We start from the raw sequence: 19,177 nt of genomic DNA, 5'->3' as shown, positions 1-19,177 counted from the left end.
ATATTTGAAATTATTTGTTAAAAATAAAGATACTTTAAAAGTTAAATTAAAACTGACAGTAGGTCAAGTGAGTCATTGCGATTGAACCAAATCATTTAAAAGGCTGATTCATTCAGGAACAAAACATCATGATGCTCAGAGACGCAGTTTGGAATTTTATTTGTTGGGGAAATAGAGCAAAAGCAGTCAATATTGTGTCTAAAATGTAAGTATCTTAATATTAAATTCTTACTTATTGAACTGCTGTATAAAATCAATATCACATTTGTAACCATGCTGCTTCTTGGTGGAAAAAAAAACGTCAGTCTTAGTGTGATACTGATTAACTATATGAAATGATATAAATATGTAAGGGATAAACAACGGCTAGCTGTGCAATAATCGATTTGAATGCACTGCGGTTGCCTCAGCGAAGTGTATTCAAATCGTTTAATGCACAGCTAGCCGTTGATTATGCCGCTTATGCCATGGTCTGTCTGAATACTCGATTCTGATTGGCTGGCAGGTGTGATTAAATTCGTTTAACTGCACAGGTAGTTCCAGGTCAGTTTAATCACGTTCTATATTAATGCGTTTCCTATAAACATTGGTAACCATAGTAACATACAGTTAGAGTTGAATAAGCTGTTGTCAGCACTGCCCTGTGCCTGTGTAAAATACCTAAGCTTAAACTGCTACATTATATCTCATAGGCGAAAGTAGCACCATGGCACAGGTAGGCTACTACACACATCTTTCTCGCTCAACAGTTAATTCAAATAAATGTAATCTTACTGCACTACTTAATATATTTGTCTGCTCTGTCTTGTTTAAAGCGAGTAGAATGCTACATCTAACAAGTTGTAACTGACCGTATAATAATAACCGTCATTTTATCGTTCCGGTCAAATATTGCAGTGCAAATATTATTAACATCTTGAATATATGAATGCTGGGAAATGGCCATGGCATATACATTTATGCCCAAATAGCTTGAATTTTCTGATCATTCTAAATGAATTTTAATAAACTGAATCATGCCGTGAAAGAGCGTGGTCTGGGTCTAACCTAATAGCCTATAAACTTTAGCTAACTTACATGGTAGCGTCAGGATCCCACTCTTCCCATCGACCCTCCAAAACACCAAAGGGGCTGTTTACACCCGGTCACTTCATGCGTTTTGTCTGATCGGATAGCCATCCAATCCTGAAAAGACCAGGTGTAAATGCCCTCCCAAAAGCATTTGAGACGGATATAAATACGATCGTTCAAACGAGGATAAATCAAAACGCGCAATGCTAAGAAACTCAGCATTCTGAGGTAAAAATTCAAAATGGAAAGTTTTTATATTTAAAATAAAGTTAGTTAGGCAACATCACACAACGTTTTTTTTTCTTTTTTTTTCTCTTTTTTTTACCATTTCAACACTTTAATAGTTATATAAACACTTCAATAAGCAAATACAATAATATTAGGTCACATACATGTTAGGCTGAAACAGCGTACCTCACAGCAACCAGGCGATTCATTGCTGATTGATTCCGTGTTCTGAACGAATCGGTTGAGTCAAAGTTTCATTAGCCCGTGTATAAACATCTGATGAATCTGCCGTTTGAACGAATCGTTTGAATGAACGACTCAATTAAAAACCCAAACAAAAGGCACCTACTGGCGTTTTAATTTAGTATAAAAGTATAATTTCCACCATCATTTCCTGTTTGTATATTCAAAAATATGTAAAATAATCTCATAATATTATTTGATGCAGTTGTATATTTCAGTGTAAATGATTTAATTTGATAACATAAAGATAATCACATTATTATAATTGAATTTATAGATCAAATGTAAGAATTTGCAATGAAAGATAAAATATTAATGAGGTTAGGGGGGAAATGCCCTCTATAAAGCAAAAAAAAAAAATGCTCTTGGATAAAATATAAAAAACAAGCAGATTTATGTCACAGCTTATAGAAAACTGATGAGAATATTGCTTGAGAATATTATTTTATATTATATAGGCTATATATATATATATAATATATAATATATATATATATATATATATATATATATATATATAAAAGCTCGATGGCAAGAGGTCATCTCAACCTGAGAGTACATCATGTCTCTTAAAAGAGATGCTAAGTAGTTCAATGTGTGTCATCAAAATATGACAATTTGAGCTGCCAATCACCTCTCTACAAAGAAAGAAAGAAAGAAACCGAACAATCTTACAGACTTCAGTGACAAATATCAACATAGCACTCAAGTATGTTTACCATGAAGAAATAACAACAACAGTAAAAACAATAAAAAATAATAAATGAAAATTTCAGAATATATAAAATGTTTTCATTTGGCTTAACAGTTGTTCTCTTTTGTACACATGTCCCATTTGTTTAAGCGGCTGTAGATGGGAGTGTCATTAGTCTCTCTGTACATGTAAACCCCTGTGACCCGGTTCCACTCCTTTCTGGGAATGACGCTCTTGATTCCCTTGCAGTCTGCTAGAAGTTGCTTCTCCTGATCTTCCAAGGCCACAAAGCCAAAGAAACTCTTGACACATTCAGCAGCAAGGTATTTAGCATGTACATCAGCTGTGCGCTGGAAGAGAGTTTGTTCGCTGGAACGATACTGGGACCAGTACGCCTCCTGCTGATAGCCAAGGGTAGAGCAGCAGTGTTTCAGACAGAGGAGCAGAAAGACAGCGAGGGAGATTATCCCCACCAGCAACCAGCCCAACAACTAGATTAGATCAGATAATCAGAATCAGAATCAGAATGAGCTTTATTCGTCAACTGTGCGCAAACACGCAAGGAATTTATTATTATTTTTTTTTTAAAAAAAAGCTCTTGGTACAAACATACATAGATACATAGATATTGACAACAGAAAGAACTTTTAAACAATAATAATGATAACAGAAAGAACATTTAAATAATAATAATAATAATGTTGTATACTACTGGAACAGAAGATTTATGAATTATTTACTGTATTACTGTAAAAGAAGAAAATAGAGGTTATACATTACATAAATTTGAGTAAATGCCAAATGAAATTAGAAGTGTATATTTAATTAAAGACTATAACAAAACTATATTAAAGTGATAAATACCTGGGATTCATACTTTAGCTGGCGTTGAATCACTCTTGAGTAGTTCATAAATGGAGCCGGTACATCCTTACACGGAAACAGGGCCATGATCTCTGGAGTCTTTGTAGTAGGGGGGAAATGATCCAAAGAAGAGGGGTCTATAAACTCACTGAAAGCACAGACATACGCCTCCCCTCTCAGGAGGGAAATAACTGACCAAGTGATGGGGGCAACAACTGCTCTGCCCAAAATGGAGCCCAACAGAGCAAAAGCAGCAGACACTGATAATTTCCGACATTTTCTGGTGCGGCACTCTGAAACAACATCCCAGGTATTTTGATTCAGCATCACCCCAATGATAAAGAAAGCCAGAGCTGGTACGCCAATGGCTGCCAGGCCGTACAGGTAATTCTTCTTTGGTGAACATGGACAGTGAAATGCAAAAATATTGTATACTGTCTGACTGGCTACGGTCCCTAAACCTATCAGGCCATTGAAGATCATGACATCCTTACTCTTGAAGAAGATCGCAACGAACTTGAAGTTTTCTGAGATGAGTGCAGCCATCTTGTCCTGATTTTCTCAATGTGAATTAATGCAGGTTAAAGTCTTTCTGAGAGTCTCTGTAAAGTAAGCCTAAAACACTGACAAAGACAGAAGATTAAAGAGACCACTTTTGTTATCTGACTGATACCATCATACAGAAAATCAGAAACAGACTCTAAAAACTAGAAAAACATAGACACAAAAAAAATGTGCATGTGTACAAATCAGAATATTATGAGATACACATTCAAAGACTGAGTTCATGCAGAAAAGTTCTTTGAACAAAAACCCTCTGGGCAAGTTTCAGCTTGACACTGAGCCCGAATTAGAACCTAAAAACCATTTAGAAACAGAAAGACTTACATTCACTTGCAATGAGGTACAAATGGGGTCGCTGAACAGCCATAAAGTTTTACAAAAATGTACAAACAAATGCAGACAGCAAAAGAAGTCCTTAAAACAAATGAGTTTTCTGTAGGTTGTGTTGAAGTAGTGAGGTCTTCGCTCTGTCCGTTGTGTGCATGCAGCACTGAATCATCAGCAGGATCTGGTTCCAGCCCCAGTGGAAAGTATGAGCATTTAACTAAAACAGGCTGGCCTGGCCATTTAACTAAACCCCCACCTCCAAATTGAATGTAAATAATTACTTTTTCTCATCTAATCGAAATGATATATTAATTTTTTAATGACAAAATAGGATTGCACAATAACAAAAATGGCCAAAAATGATTTAATAATTAATTTAATTTCGTTTTAATGGCACACTAAGTGTCTGTTTTGTCATACAATGAGCCATTAACTCGTTACACACATAAATCTGTTGACCCATTTAAGTGCTTGAACTTGAAATATTTAAAGGCGCTTTAATATTTTGTTAGTTGTAGAACTTGTGCGTAGAAACCGAATTACAAACCAAATTTGGTTTACCTGCCAAGAGCAAAGGAAACTGAGTATCAAGCGTTTAGATGCTCTCAGATGCCTCCAGGTAATGAAAAGCCTCACCACTGTTCATTAATGTCTTGTTTCTTTTTTTAGTCAATCCTGGTCTCTTTCGTTTTCTTATTAAATTTCTTCTTATCTATTTTAGGACATTTGACTATGTGAGCTGGTAATGTCACAATTTTCGTTATAAACACTCCAAATTCATCATTGATCACGCTGTCATTTTCCAGCTATAAATACGTGAACAAACTGACAGGCAAAAAAAAAAAAAAATAACAGCCCATCAAAAGCATTCAGTCAACACTTAAAGGGATACTCCACCCCAAAATGAAAATTTTGTCATTAATCACTTACCCCCATGTTGTTCCAAACCCGTAAAAGCTTCGTTCATCTTTGGAACACAATTTAAGATATTTTGGATGAATACCAGGAGGCCTGTGACTGTCCCATAGACTGCCAAGTAAATAACAGTGTCCAGGTCCATAAAAGGTATGAAAGTCGACTTCAGAATACTCCATCTGTCATCAGACATCCAATCTGGGTTATATGAAGCGACGGGAACACTTTTTGTAAGCGAAGCAAACAAAAATAATGACTTTATTCAACAATTCCTTATTTTTGTTTTCATTTTTGCTTACAAAAAGTGTTCCTGTCGCTTCATATAACCCAGATTGGACGTCTGATGGAAGATGGAGTATTCTGATGATGACTTTCATACCTTTCTGGCGCCATGTCATTCCCTTTACCATAGCCACCTGCCAGCTTCAGTGTAAATACTGCATCAATATCAAATCAATCTGAGTGTAATTTTTAACCACTCTAAGTTCGTCTGTCTTGGGAAAGCTAGCGTGTCTCCGACATAGTGATATAACACTTGTTGCCTTCTCTAGTGCAGCTCAACTAGGTCTCTTCCCATTAATCAATCTTTGTGATATCACAAATCCTGGAAAATATGCGTTGTAGTCCAAACGTTGTAGTTTTTGAAAAAAAGTGATTTCAGTTAAATAAAATATCTCCTTTTGAAGTGGACTTTGAGCTTTGTAATGTTGCAGATCTTTTTTATGCTCAAACAGCAACATTACAGACTAACTAAAGTTGAAAAAGTGAAAAAGCATAATAGGACCCCTTTAAAGACTTCGTAATTCGATTTCCACATATTTCCAGGGTTAAAGCAATATAATACAAACCTGTGGGCTGCTGTCCCTGCATGATGGGCCAAAAAACAAAACAAAACAAAAATAAATGGATTGCTAATCCAGCCCTGATCTAAATGTAGCACTAAATCATTTAGAAAAATATTTTTATATCTACACATTTCTTGGGTGTTTCTTGATGCCAAAGATATTACACACACACACACTGTGAAAAGTGAAAGTGAAAGTGACGTGACATTCAGCCAAGTATGGTGACCCATACTCAGAATTAGTGCTCTGCATTTAACCCATCCGAAGTGCACACACACAGAGCAGTGAACACACACACACACTGTGAACACACACCCGGAGCAGTGGGCAGCCATTTTATGCTGCGGCGCCCGGGGAGCAGTTGGGGGTTCGATGCCTTGCTCAAGGGCACCTAAGTCGTGGTATTGAAGGTGGAGAGAGAACTGTACATGCACTCCCCCCACCCACAATTCCTGCCGGCCCGAGACTCGAACTCACAACCCTTCGATTGGGAGTCCGACTCTCTAACCATTAGGCCACGACTCCCCCATACATGTGTATAGTATTGTTCATTAATTAGACACTAATTTGTTAGACTCATGGGATAAAATGTCAATTTCTTTGTCAATTACTTAACTTCATTTGTGTACATGTCCCATTTGTTTAAGCGGCTGTAGATGGGAGTGTCATCAGTCTCTCTGTACATGTAAACCCCTGTGACCCGGTTCCACTCCATTCTGGGAATGTCGTCTTGATTCCCTTGCAGTCTGCTAGAAGTTGCTTCTCCTGATCTTCCAAGGCCACAAAGCCAAAGAAACTCTTGACATTTTCAGCCGCATAGTATTTAGCATGTACATCAGCTGTACGCTGCAAAAGAGCTTGTTTGCTGGAACGATACTGGGACCAGTACGCCTTTTGATGATAGCCAAGAGAAGAGAAGCAATTTTTCAGACAGAGGAGCACAAAGATGGAGAGGGAGATGATTCCCACCAGCAACCAGCCCAAAAGCTAGATGAAGAAAAAAAAGAGGTTGTACATCAGAAGTGTTCAAACAATTAAGGAGTTTAACAACACTATAAAAAGTGACAAGTACCTGGGATTCATACTTTAACTGGCGTTCAACCTCTCCTGAGTAGTTCATAAATGGAGTAGGTACATCTTTACATGGAAAGAGGGCCATGATCTCTGGACCAGGTGTAGTTGAAATGAAGCCATCCAAAGATGAGGGGTTCATGAACTCACTGAAAGCACAGACATATGCCTCCCCTCTCAGTAGGGAAATTACAGTCCAGGTAACAGGGGCAACAACTGCTCTGCCCACAATGGAGCCCAACAGGGCAAAAGCAGCAGTCAGTGATAATTTCCTGTATCTTCTGGTCTGGCATTCTGACACAATGTCCCAGGTATTTTGATTCAGCATCACCCCATTGACAAAGAAAGCCAGGGCTGGTACATCAATGGCTGCCAGGCCGTACAGGTAATTCTTCTTTGGTGAACACAGACAGTGAAAAGCTAAGATGTTGTATGCTGTCTGACCAACCACTGTTCCTATGAGGCCATGGAAGACCATGACATCCTTATTCTTGAAGTAAAGTGCAATAAATTTGATGTATTCTGAGAGGAAAGCAGACATCTTATTTTGATATAGGTGTCTTTCTCTTTCTCAGTTTCTTTTCGCTGATTACTGTCTCTGGAAAGTAAACCTAAAACCTGACAAAGACAGATGTGCAAGTAAGTCCTTTGACACAGTTATACATGAAAAGAAGGGGAAACAGAAACAGCTTCATTATGCTATATCTAGATCAATAAATGCATACATTCAATTCATATAAAAGCAACTGATTGGGCAAAGTTTCCTCAAGCCTCAATGTGCCACTCAAATTAATTACTTAAAACCAAATATGAAAAATCAAATAAATTCTGAAATGAAGACTTACATTTCATTGCCAGGGAGAACAAATGGTCTTGCTGAACATCCACAAAGTTTTAAAATTATGTACAACCAGAAGCAGATTGTAAAAACAAAACAAAAAAAACTGTATTTATATAGCTGTATTTGTTGTGGTCTGTTATGTACATACAGCAGTAAATCACCAATAGCAATTACAATCTGGTTTCAGCCCCAATTGAACTAATAAGCCTTTAACTAAAATAGGTTGGGCTAAAGTAATTGAGAAAGATCAGATACATGAAAAAAAAAAAAAAACATTTCCCTTGCTGTACATATAAATGTCTTCCAACATATTCTTCTATATTGTCTCATGAGACCCAGTAAAAATGGATATGACAGTGGTTCCTAATTCCAGTTAATTTTTTGCACGTCTCAATTATCTGACACTCCTTTTGCAGGTCTTGGAATTAAACTAGGTGTGTTTAATTAGGGAGTCATACAAAATGGGACATGCACAGAACAGTGCACAGAACATCTCAGAATGAAGAGATCATCTCGGAAACCACAATGTCATGAAACGCATTCCCCACGGCAGGCCAAAGGAGAGCCACACACTGTGAGTTCTAAAGTCACACCCATTGTGGTTCACATTCACAACCTTTTTGACTACATCCACTGCATCCACTGTCCAAAACAATATTCAAAGCCAGTTTACAGAAATTGGTATAGTGTCCATACATTAAAATAAGCAACTAATTATAGTTTAAAATGTAAACAATTACGTTTTAGAATTCCCCAAATTTAGGGGTATATTAAATAAGAAATATCTTGATTTTTATTTGATTTACCTTATTCCAAAGTTATTTTTGTCTTATTTTAAATCATTTTAATTAATCTTGAGGCTCTCTTGTAAGTTTGCTGAGGCTCTCTATAGGGCCCTGGACCCCTGGTCAAGAGCCACTGCTTTAAGATATCCTAAAATATCCTAAAATCATATAAATAATCATTTATGTAACTGAGTAATAAATACTGCTGCTTTAAACTGAAGAGTATAACTAAAAGATTTGGCAGTTATGCTTAGGCTTAACTCAGCAGTTTAGCCTGAGCAAGCTATACAATTGCAAACTGCTGCAGCAGGTTCTGTTGTACAATAACATTGTCTGTGACATAATTTAGGATGTGGTAAACTACTTTGATCCTTTAGTAGCCAACATGCCATTAGTGGGCGGGGCTAAACTTAGATATGTACAGGTAGATGCTTCATTCGACAGCTCCAAGCACGTAGATGCGTCCGCCATCTTTAATGGTCAACGTGACGTCATTCACCATAATAATCAATTAATATTCGAAGATGCAGGATAATCTTTCACATGCAGGTGAGAATGCGAGAGCGGGGTTGAAACATAGATATGTAAGGATTGTGGCATGTTTGAATATTCATTGGTTATTATGGTGATTGACCTCATGTTGACCCTTCCAATATGGCTGACGGCTTATGTAAAGCGGCCCATAGAAACAGTCACTAATGAGGCATCTATGTAGGCTATATATATATATATATCTATGGGGCTAAATACCGTAAAAAAAATACATCCAGAGTGACATTAGCAGCTGCTGATATGTCCTTGATATGACTGATGACATCAACACCTGCTCAACTCCTCCTGAATTTAAATTTAGCTATAGGCCTACCTTAATTTTAGTAAAACCTCATTTTTGTATAGAGAAAAAGAGTGACATTCATTATTAACATTGTGGTCATCATAGGCTATTATTATTGTCATTGGTCACACCTGCATTTTTTATCACATAAAAGCCCATTATATCCTATTATTTATTTATGGTAGGCCTAACAAACAACTTACGATTAGCAAAATCTCAGGAGGATATAAAATAAGAAAGGGCATGCAATAAATAGAAACGAGATCTTAACAGTGATTAGGCTACTGCAATACCACTTAATTCAGTTCAGATTAAAACGTGAAGTCAGACTTTGGAGTAGTAAGCCACAGCTGTCGTTTTCACAGGTGTGTGGGTGTTGCGCTCTTCTAAGAGGCTGAGTGTATCCAAGTGCGCATGTCCATTCATATCTTCAGCGCGTTTGTTCAGCATTAGTGGGGGTTTACAAATATGCCAGTTCCAAAGGACTTTATTCATATCGTCTTCTTTACGGATCCCAAGAAGATTCTCCTCGTCACTCTTCTGTTTTTCCCCATCATCATCTTTTTTACCTTTCCCTTTCTTTGTGGGTAACTGGAACTGTGGAACAATTTCACCACTGATGCTCTCGAAGTATTGCTGTATGCAGACCTTAGCAAAGCTCTTGGCGTGCTCTTTGCACGTCTCGTCAAATAATTTGCGCTCTGTATCAATGTAGTGCGACCAATATTTCGTTTTAAGAAAAGCAGCTTGTGTAAAACAAGGTCTTATCGCCCTTATCAAGAACGCTGCTATAGTTATTACCATTAAAAAGGTCCATCCACAGGCCTAAAGAAAGAAAGAAAGAAAGAAACATCGCAACAGATTACTTTAAAAATAAAACAATAGGCTATATACCTATACTGTAGTTGTAGCCTATATATTTATATATTTTATATAATATATAGCCTAGTTTTATAATAGACAATAAATAGTTTCCATAGCTATATCAAACTGAATGTTATAGGCCTACATCATTTCTCTTATAGCCTTGAAATCCCAGGCCTATATAATTTCCCTGTGTTCGTAATTAATCCTGGACCTGTCCTGTTTTAGTAACCTCTTGTATAACTGTGAAAATCTGTTTTTAAAACGTACAAACAAACTTGTCAGCTGAACTTTCTATAGGCTAAGCGCATGAATATTTAATGAGGTAAGAACTAAAGCGGTTTATGATTGGTTGTTTGTTGATAAAGAACTAGCACCAAAATGTCAAATATTGCTTTACCCAGCGTTAATAGTAGGCTAATAGGTAACATATTTTAGAAAAGCACATTTCATCAAGTTTTGTCATTACCTGTGACAAACAGCGAATATACCTAGAGGCCCCTTCTCTGGAAATAATATAATGTCCATCATACACGTCTGTGCATGGAATCCTTGCTTGTAATTTCACAAGCTCCTTTGTGGATAAGCTTTGATAGCTCTCGTTGAGGAATTCGGAAAAATCCGTTGTGGCGCTGAAAGCACAAAGAAAGCTCTTGCCATCCATTAAAGTCACGGCTACCCATACAGCCGGAGCGATGAGAGCGCGCTGCGTCATGGAGCTGAACATGTAGCGCAAAACCGCCGGATCTTTCCTGCGTTTTCCAACCGGTCTCTTCCATTCTTCAGTTAACACTGATATGTTGTTGTTAAGTACATACCCAAGTAAAAAGAACCATATTGGCGGAACAATTAGAATGCCGATTCCATACGCATAATTGTAGTCTGGAAGACAAGGACAGGTGAACTCAAAAGAGGAATACATCTGAGCACTTGCCAGAGCCATGATCCCACAGATGCCATTCATGAACGACTCTTGGTTGGCTTGCAAAAACTGGACCATAATCCGAAACTTATCCATTTTCAAAAAGTCAGTTCACCTTCGAGAGCAAAATATAAATCAAAGTTTATCAAACTAGTAAAGCTGAGCAATAATAAATGATAACTCTTATAATAATAATCAAAGACTTGCTCTATCTAGTCAGAGAGAAAAGAAAGCAAGACTGCTGGAACAGAGCTGAATCCAAAGTAAGGAAAGGTTCACCAGGTTGCCTTAATACATGGATGCACATGAGTGACAGGCCCCTCCTTTAAAGTCTCTAACACATCCTCAACTAAATAGTTGGGTGTTATTTTTGTCCTGGCTTTGTCCAATGCTTAAATAGGCTAATAGGTAACATATTTTATGTATTATGTATTATGTCAAGCATAATACATAACTTCAAGACAAAATCTCTCTTACTCAAAAGGCGTATTGAAGGTAAACATACATTTCACAACATGGACAATACAAACACAGAACACAGTGGTCTAACTGCCATGCAGCTAAGATGATAAACATATTTTTATTACTTAATACTATTAATAGATATACATATGCATAATATAAACTGACAACTAAATACACATTTTTTTCATGTGTTGCCAAGGTTCTGTAGTAATTTACATAAAAGCAATATCCATGAGGTTGTTGTGTAATGTGTGGGAAGAGACATGCAAAAATACACAAACTAAATTCCAGCATATTCAAATGCACCAGCATGCAAGCACTTGAGGAAGGTTAAAACGATGCTGTTTGAACTGACATTAATCTGATAGTAACATTACAATTCAAAAATGTTTTGGTTCTACATTCACACTAAATATGCAGATGAAACATTCTCCATCCAGGCATCTTTGCCTCAGAATCGTATGGGGGTCTGAATTATACATCCAACATGCAAGCTTTTTAGGCTTTTGCTTCTGAATTAACATTAATTAGTCAACTAGTTCTCTAGTTCAAGTACAATTCTAGGGTTAACATTTTTCATTATTTTTATTCATATTTCATTTACATGTCACTTATTGACATTCATTCTTATTTAAGGGGTAAGATCTTTTTTTCCTCAGTTTTACACTTCAGAGAATAATACCTTTCCATTGTGATCTTCCCAAGTGATACACCCTTTGGGTTTATAGGCCATATTGGTCACGTCCAGCTCTGGTTTGCACTCATACCAGGTTTGCAGCAAATGATCCACCTGATCTTGTCTGGTTATACCATGCAAACGCTCCTCTTCCTCCTCTTCATATTCATTTTGAATTGTACTGGGTCTGAGTGCATTTGAAAGAGGCATTCTCACAGTCACGTCTTCTCGCATACTCTCAAAGAACTGCACCACACATTTTCTGGCAAAATCTCTGGCATGAAGGACACAGGTCTCATCGAAGAGCTTCTGCTCAATGTCCAGGTAATTGCTCCAGTAGCGTGTCTGCAGAAAAGTGGCGTGATTGAAGCAAGGCTTGAGGACACGGCCCACAGTGCCCAAAAAAATGAAGAAAAGGAGGATTGACCAGCCTATTGCCTATTGAGAGGATAAATTGTACAAGAAGAAAAGATGAATCATCTAGTTATGCAAAGCATGAAAGGATTTTAACCACCTATAGATTTGCTAAAGGTCTGCTCCTGTCAGCTTTGTACAGCTCAATCTTACTTAGCAGATATCATGTCAAAAATGACATTGACATCACACTTCACTTGCCTAAAGACAATGTAAGCACTGAAAAAAAAATGCACAAAAAAATGTGAGAAAACCCATTCACCTGAGAGTAACAACGCACATAGCGTGAGACAGCTTTCCGAAAACTGCTGTTTTTGAATATAACATCTTCTTTGCAAGGCACCCTTGCCATGATCTTGATCAATTCTAGGCCAGTGCTGTTTGGTATTCCTGTGAAATATTTAGGGTCTACATTCATACTAAATGCACAGATTAAACATTTTCCATCCAAGAGTGTCATCAGAATCCAGACCATGGGGGCCAGAAGGGCCCGTTGCAACATTGATGACAGCAAAAATCTGGGAGAAGAATAATATACATATTTTTATATGATTAATATTAATAATAAGTTAGTAATATTATTAATATTATTTAGCTTCAAACTTACTTTACCACTGCTGGATTTTTTGTCCTGTTGCCCAGGGGTCTCACCCACTCTTCCATCAACACCCCTGTATGACGACTGACTAACACTCCCAAAAGGAACAATATAATTGGAGGGACGAACATGACCCCCAGTGCGTACATCTTATTGTATTGCGGTAAACAGGGGCAGTTGAAATCAAAACTTGTATACAACTTGACGCTTATCAGTGACAATATTATACAGATACCATTAGAGATAGACTCAGAGTTTGACTGAAAATATTGCAGAACCAACTTTAAACGATCCATTAATTAGTTTATGTTGTAGCTGTAAGAGGCTGCAGATGTGTCAAAAGTACTTATCTGATAATGACCGCCAAATATGTTGTTGTGCAATCTGCGCTGATCAAGTCTGCGAAAAAGACAAAAAAAAAAAAAAGATGAGAATTTTTTTTTATTTAAAAGTAATTATATTGATCACGTGGAGACGAAAGTTTCACAATGGGTCTCGCAAGCTCTGAGCGCTTAAGTGTGATGGGTTCACGTGTAGGGCGCGCGCACCTGCATCATTTGGCCACACCCAAATGTGCGCACGAATACCTGACGTTAAAACTAGTTAAAACGGATTTGATTCCTCTCCCTTTCAATAGTCGTATGGTTTATAATAGGCTATTTCATATTTACATTTTTCATATTTTTCTTAATAAGCGCCGCAGCCCTCTCGCGACCGGATATTCCGGTTTGGAGAACGGCTGTTTTTCTCAATAATTACCGCATTCCGTGACCCTCAGGAAAATAACTTTAAAAATAAACCTCAAAATGACCCTACAAACGGATGATTGCAACGGGGGTAAATATCTTATCAGGGTATTGTAGGTGTATTGCATCTGGCTGAACTTTGGTGAGGTAGCGACCTCGTGTGGGTATATTTGTCCTTCGGTAGTCACTGCGCAGCTGCACATTCTTAAAAAGAGCCGAAAAACAAAACAACGTAAAAATTTTTTTTTTTTTTTGTTGTTTTTTTGTTGTGTAAGGCCTTACACAAATTTAAATACCGTTGTTTGTAGATATTACTCTCTAGCTAATTCGCCATATATAACATGGTTTTCATGTACATATTTCGAAGCCTTTTTATTTTTGTAATTGAATGTACATCCATAATTACTAGCACTATAGGCTCATAATATGTCAATAATATGTTTTATGTTTTCAGCACCCCCGGAGTGCGTGTGACATGATGTTGACTCAAGAGCGAGACTGACCCACGTGCTTTTTATGGAGGCGTGAAAAGGGCCCCATTGGTCACTTCCTGGATGTGAGAGCAGATGAGGAAACAGGAGTAACGGTACTGAAGCGCTTTCTCTTGTGTCGGTTCAGTATCGTTCTGAAACAATGCACCACGCTGGACTTTAACTCTTGGATTACAGTGTAAGTTTACTATTCTGCTCTTGGTCTAAAACAAACGCGCGCGAGCAGTGACCATCTGCTGTTTCATAGATTATTCAAGAGACAGTAACAGCTATGATTAAAATCTAAAAAAACAAGTTTTGTAAGCCACAGGACTTTTGTAAAACATCTTAAGACGTCATAAAGAAAATACGCAATTGTGTTGATTAAAAAGAGATTTTTTTGATGCTCTCCCTTTAAGTCGTTGGTTTATTGCGTCACCGCCTTCCTCTACACTACTCTTCAGTCGCACTGTTGCTGATAAACTTACCATTGACATTAATCATTTCAGGCACGCGTTAACAAGTGTTTCTTCTGTAATAGTGTCTAACTATTTTTTAGATTTCTTTCTGTTTAATGAGTAAATCGTTGTTGTTGTCTTAACTCCGCCCTTTAGTGTTTGTAGAAGGTTGGAATCTTTGCAGCGCCACAGATTTCCTGGAGCTCAAACATTAGTTAACTACCTATTACTATATACTCTATTAAAAAACGTTGTTTTTTATATTATTATTATTTTTCTTATGCAGTTCTGCATAGACTGTCATTTGTTTTTGTTTGTTTGTTTGTTTTTGCACACACACACACACACACACACACACACACAATAGGGCCTAAAAAACTTTATGGGATCAAATAAAAATTTGAATTTAATTATTTAATTATTTTCTTTTTATTCTCTATGTGGTTTGTTTTTAAAAATATATGTGTAAATGCTGCTTAAGACACTGAAATGTGTGAAAAGAAAAAAAATGAAAGATCCATATAACTTAAGTAATATGGTTAAGCTTGATTAATTCAACAGAAAATGTGACTGGATGAGAATACTTGCTTGCCTTCTCACCATGGTGTATAAAGAGTCCAAATAAATAGCACAACTATTAACAACAAGATTTGACAAAATAAGTATATTTTTACTTGAATTGAATATCACTTCAAAAGACTGACAGAATTTGTGTCTCTAATGCTGTAAAAAAAATTACAGGATACCAAAGTGTACCATTTTCATGGAATGGACCAGTAGCTTGCAGATTGTATAAATATTGAATTTTATCTGCCTCATTCCAAGAATCACAAGTGCCACATTATAAATAAACAAATTACATAACGTCCTCCTCAGTGTAAATGAGGTTCCTTCCTAAGCTTCAGTTAAGGCAAAATGACAAAATACCCTGAACAGAGATGAGATGGTACCACAGTTGTGTTTTTTTTTTTTTTTTTAAACCCAGACCTCAAGTTAAGAGATAAAAAGTCATTAAACAGATTTTTTTTTAAATCTCGTTTTCAGTGGATACTTTTATCTGGAAACTGGAAATCTGATTTGTGTAATTTATTTAACAGAGGTTATCTGACTTCCTTCGCCAGTGCAGGACAGTCCTTTGTATTACAGTTTACAAATAATAACATGTTTTCACAAAAGGTAGAAGATGTGTTTCCTTTCAAGAAGCTCACATTAATCCAGAAATGTGTGTTTTCCCAGACTCACAGTGAAGGATGCAAGGTGCTATTGCACGGGTTTGCTTGGTGGTAGTAGCCGCTATCCTCAACCACCCGCTGCTCTTCCCTAATGAGAACACCACCATCCCTGAGCAAGATGATGAGCTCCTGACCCGAATGAAGGAGCACCAGGAGAAGCTGGAGGCCGAACACAAGCGCCTGGAACTGGAGATCTCTCAAACAGAAACAGCTCTGACTGGTGATCAGGACAGTTACAGCTGGTACTTTTGGAGCTCTCTCTGCCTAGTCATTTTCTTCACAATTGAGGTGTGCAGACAGGATATGATCCCTACTGAAATGCCAGACCCCATGGAAGATGAAGATGGAGATTCCAGTGCCGAATATCTCAGCGCTAAGACTGTAGTCCTAGATAAAGGTGTCCTAAGTAACTTCTGCAAGACCCGCTTCCATCCTTTCATCCACGAGAGCGGGAGAGTGCGAGAGTTTATCGAGGGCTTTGCAGATGATCTGCTCGAGGCTTTGAGAAGTGTTTGCGATCGAGAATCTGACCTGGAAGTCGAGGACTTTGTTGGCATAGGCAGTATGTTTGAGTCCTGGAGGGTGTCTAAACCTCCTACATGTGACCTCATTGTGCCTTTTGCTCCTCCACGGTCATTCAGGTTCCAGTTTCAACTCTGGTGCGACCCCTCAACTGAAATCCCACTGGACTTGCAAGGATGTGGAAGGATTAAACTAATTAAACCAGGTGGGAATGGCACAGACTGTCTTTGTGCCTCAACCAATCTTGGTGACGATATGCTGTGCCTGCTTCACAGCAGAAATGAGTGTGGAAAGCTTGAGGAAGACAATTTGGTGGAGCTCCTCTGTGCAAAGAACACCTCGTATTTGTCGAAAGATCAGATCATGACATGGTTCCAGATCTCGGTGAGCAAAGCATGGGGCCATATCTCTCATAAATACGATTTTGAGCTGGGATTTCGGAACCTGGACTTTCCTGGAGCTCTGAAAATCAGATTTAGGTCTGGAAAGACTGTTGTTCTAAACATTACCCCTGCTGTTCAGTTTGAGGACACGGATGCTTACCTCATCTCTCATTTCCCATCTGACATTAGCAACTCCTCAGACACTCACTGGAAACTCTCACTAACCGTTTATGAAAAGAATCTGCTTAAACATCTAGCAAACAACTTCCTACAAATTCGTGTCACGTTCACTGTCTTCAGATAGTTTCTTTCTTGCACAAAAAGCAGACAGCTTTGACTGGGAGAAGCGCCTTTTCTAATTACCATATAAAGACGGCGCTTTTGCATCTGCTGTTGAGTAAATGTCCTGCCATGTGGCAGCCACAGAATCTCGATCACAGATTACGAGATCTACTCGGCTTCCTTCAGCAAAGCTTGGAGGAAAAGAGACTCTATCACGTTGTTGTAGGGAACCCTCGCATCCCGGCTGAAATTCTGGTTCCCAAAATAATCTGTACTGCAGAGCCGATAAACCTGTTTAGGCCTCTAGTGTTGCAGAGGCATGTATACGCCAAAATGGAAGAGCATTTTCAAGAGATGGTCAGAAATACCTCAGTGCTTGTACAAGAATATACCCCACACTTGTCTAACGGTTATGTGAGACATTAGTTTAGCAGACCAGATGTAGACCTACTCACCGATCTGGCTTTGAGTGCAGGGGATTTCTACAGACTAATTACGTGATGACGTTTTGCACCTTAAATGTAAGCGCCATTTTAAGCACTGACTGTAACTGATGCTATGATGATATTTGGGTGTTTCTTCAACTATGGGACTTTTTTGTCCCAGGGGCCAAATTTCAACTTTTACATTTATGTTATATGTAGGTCAGATTAAAGCAGTCTTTATTTGCATTTTTATTTATTGCTACTTTTCAAATGCTTTTTATTAATATCATTTCTTGTTTTACTCTTGTCCCAGACTGAGGCTTTCAATCTTCAAATATACAATCCATCATAAAAATATTAATCTTTACATTTTTAAGTTATCACAACAAAGAGTGAATTATACACAAATTTCAATATTTATTTTGCCGAAATGAATAAACTGTCCATATAAATTTGTACACATTAAAACTTATTAGTTTTGGTGTCATTTTCATGATAATAATAAAAAAAACTATTAAAAATAATAATCAAGTTTATTGCAAAAGTTATTTTTTTTTTTCTTACCAAGGGGACAGTGTCAGTGTAGAGCATTCTGGAGTTGAAATAAGATGTATTGTGTGAAGAAAATCAAGGTAAATATCACCTAAGAACAATTATTTTATCATGCATCATTTCAAGCTGTCATTTTGATAAATTATGCAAAAAGTGAAAACAAGTGTGTATTTAAAATATTTAAACAATTTATCAAGACAAAGTTTTTCCAAAAGTTTAAATGTAATGTCCACCACTGAAGGTTACCAAACACAATACATAATTAGAGTTATGAGTGAAATGACGTTGCTGTTATAAAACAATAGGATTTTAAGGAATTTTATTTTTCCACAGGTCCAAAAGTGCCCATGGTTGAAAAAACACCCACTTGCTATTTATCATCATTCTGGCAGCTGATTCAGGATCTTTGAACCATGAGTTATTGTAAATTATGTAATATGTTAAGGATATAATTTTGTAACATTATCAGAGTATTTAGCAGTATTATCAGTTTTGATCTTGTCTGCCAACATAAGGGATTGTTGAAATGCCTAAACAACGTCTGAGCAGCAAGCACATCTAAAGAAATGGTGCATAGTGACATGTACAGGCCCAAGCAGAAGCTGTTTCACAGGTTTGAAAGCGACTTTTTATCTTTCCTCTACAATGCACTGGTTTCACTCTTTGTAGTCTTTGTCTAGGAGTTTTTTTTTTTTTTTTTTTTTAAATCAAACTTGCACTAAACAAACGCTTATGCAGTATGCAGTTCTGTGGTTTCCCCTCATAGAATGCCATGTTGTGCAACCCCACAATATGCATTTACATTTATGCATTTGGCAGATGCTTATATCCAAAGCGGCACTTCATTCAAGGTACACATATACATTTTATCCGCTCTTGCTTTCC

The 19,177-nt window shown here is 37.4% G+C and overlaps 4 protein-coding genes and 1 pseudogene across 4 annotated transcripts; 1 reads left to right on the top strand and 4 right to left on the bottom strand.

Annotated features, from left to right (window-relative positions):
* Positions 1-2,059: 2,059 nt before the first annotated feature.
* On the bottom strand, positions 2,060-4,272 carry LOC109092153 (calcium homeostasis modulator protein 2-like). The gene is made up of 3 exons (XM_019105879.2): positions 3,989-4,272; positions 3,101-3,723; positions 2,060-2,727 (listed from the first exon to the last, which is right to left on the bottom strand). The coding sequence occupies exons 2-3, from the start codon at positions 3,644-3,646 to the stop codon at positions 2,344-2,346; spliced, it is 930 nt and encodes a 309-aa protein (XP_018961424.1). The 5' UTR covers positions 3,647-3,723; positions 3,989-4,272; the 3' UTR covers positions 2,060-2,343.
* Positions 4,273-6,303: 2,031 nt separating this feature from the next.
* Positions 6,304-7,450, bottom strand: LOC109091939 (annotated as a pseudogene).
* A 2,058-nt stretch (positions 7,451-9,508) lies between these two features.
* LOC109092149 (calcium homeostasis modulator protein 1-like) lies at positions 9,509-11,315 on the bottom strand. The gene is made up of 2 exons (XM_019105873.2): positions 10,617-11,315; positions 9,509-10,108 (listed from the first exon to the last, which is right to left on the bottom strand). The coding sequence occupies exons 1-2, from the start codon at positions 11,163-11,165 to the stop codon at positions 9,608-9,610; spliced, it is 1,050 nt and encodes a 349-aa protein (XP_018961418.1). The 5' UTR covers positions 11,166-11,315; the 3' UTR covers positions 9,509-9,607.
* A 433-nt stretch (positions 11,316-11,748) lies between these two features.
* LOC109092151 (calcium homeostasis modulator protein 3-like) lies at positions 11,749-13,684 on the bottom strand. The gene is made up of 3 exons (XM_042768316.1): positions 13,232-13,684; positions 12,887-13,142; positions 11,749-12,648 (listed from the first exon to the last, which is right to left on the bottom strand). Exons 1-3 carry the CDS (start codon positions 13,516-13,518, stop codon positions 12,196-12,198), a joined length of 996 nt encoding a protein of 331 aa, XP_042624250.1. The 5' UTR covers positions 13,519-13,684; the 3' UTR covers positions 11,749-12,195.
* Positions 13,685-13,937: 253 nt separating this feature from the next.
* Positions 13,938-19,165, top strand: LOC109092141 (inositol 1,4,5-trisphosphate receptor-interacting protein-like). The gene is given in 4 exon segments (XM_019105858.2): positions 13,938-14,059; positions 14,423-14,637; positions 16,133-17,284; positions 17,287-19,165. Coding segments are annotated over 2 exon segments (1,593 nt in total). The 5' UTR covers positions 13,938-14,059; positions 14,423-14,637; positions 16,133-16,146; the 3' UTR covers positions 17,742-19,165.
* Positions 19,166-19,177: the final 12 nt, after the last annotated feature.

Source organism: Cyprinus carpio, chromosome A13 (genome assembly GCF_018340385.1).
Source record: "Cyprinus carpio isolate SPL01 chromosome A13, ASM1834038v1, whole genome shotgun sequence".
Classification (NCBI taxonomy): Eukaryota; Metazoa; Chordata; class Actinopteri; order Cypriniformes; family Cyprinidae; genus Cyprinus; species Cyprinus carpio.
The sequence above is the reverse complement of the archived record's forward strand: the minus strand, read 5'-3'. Positions and strand labels throughout refer to the sequence as shown.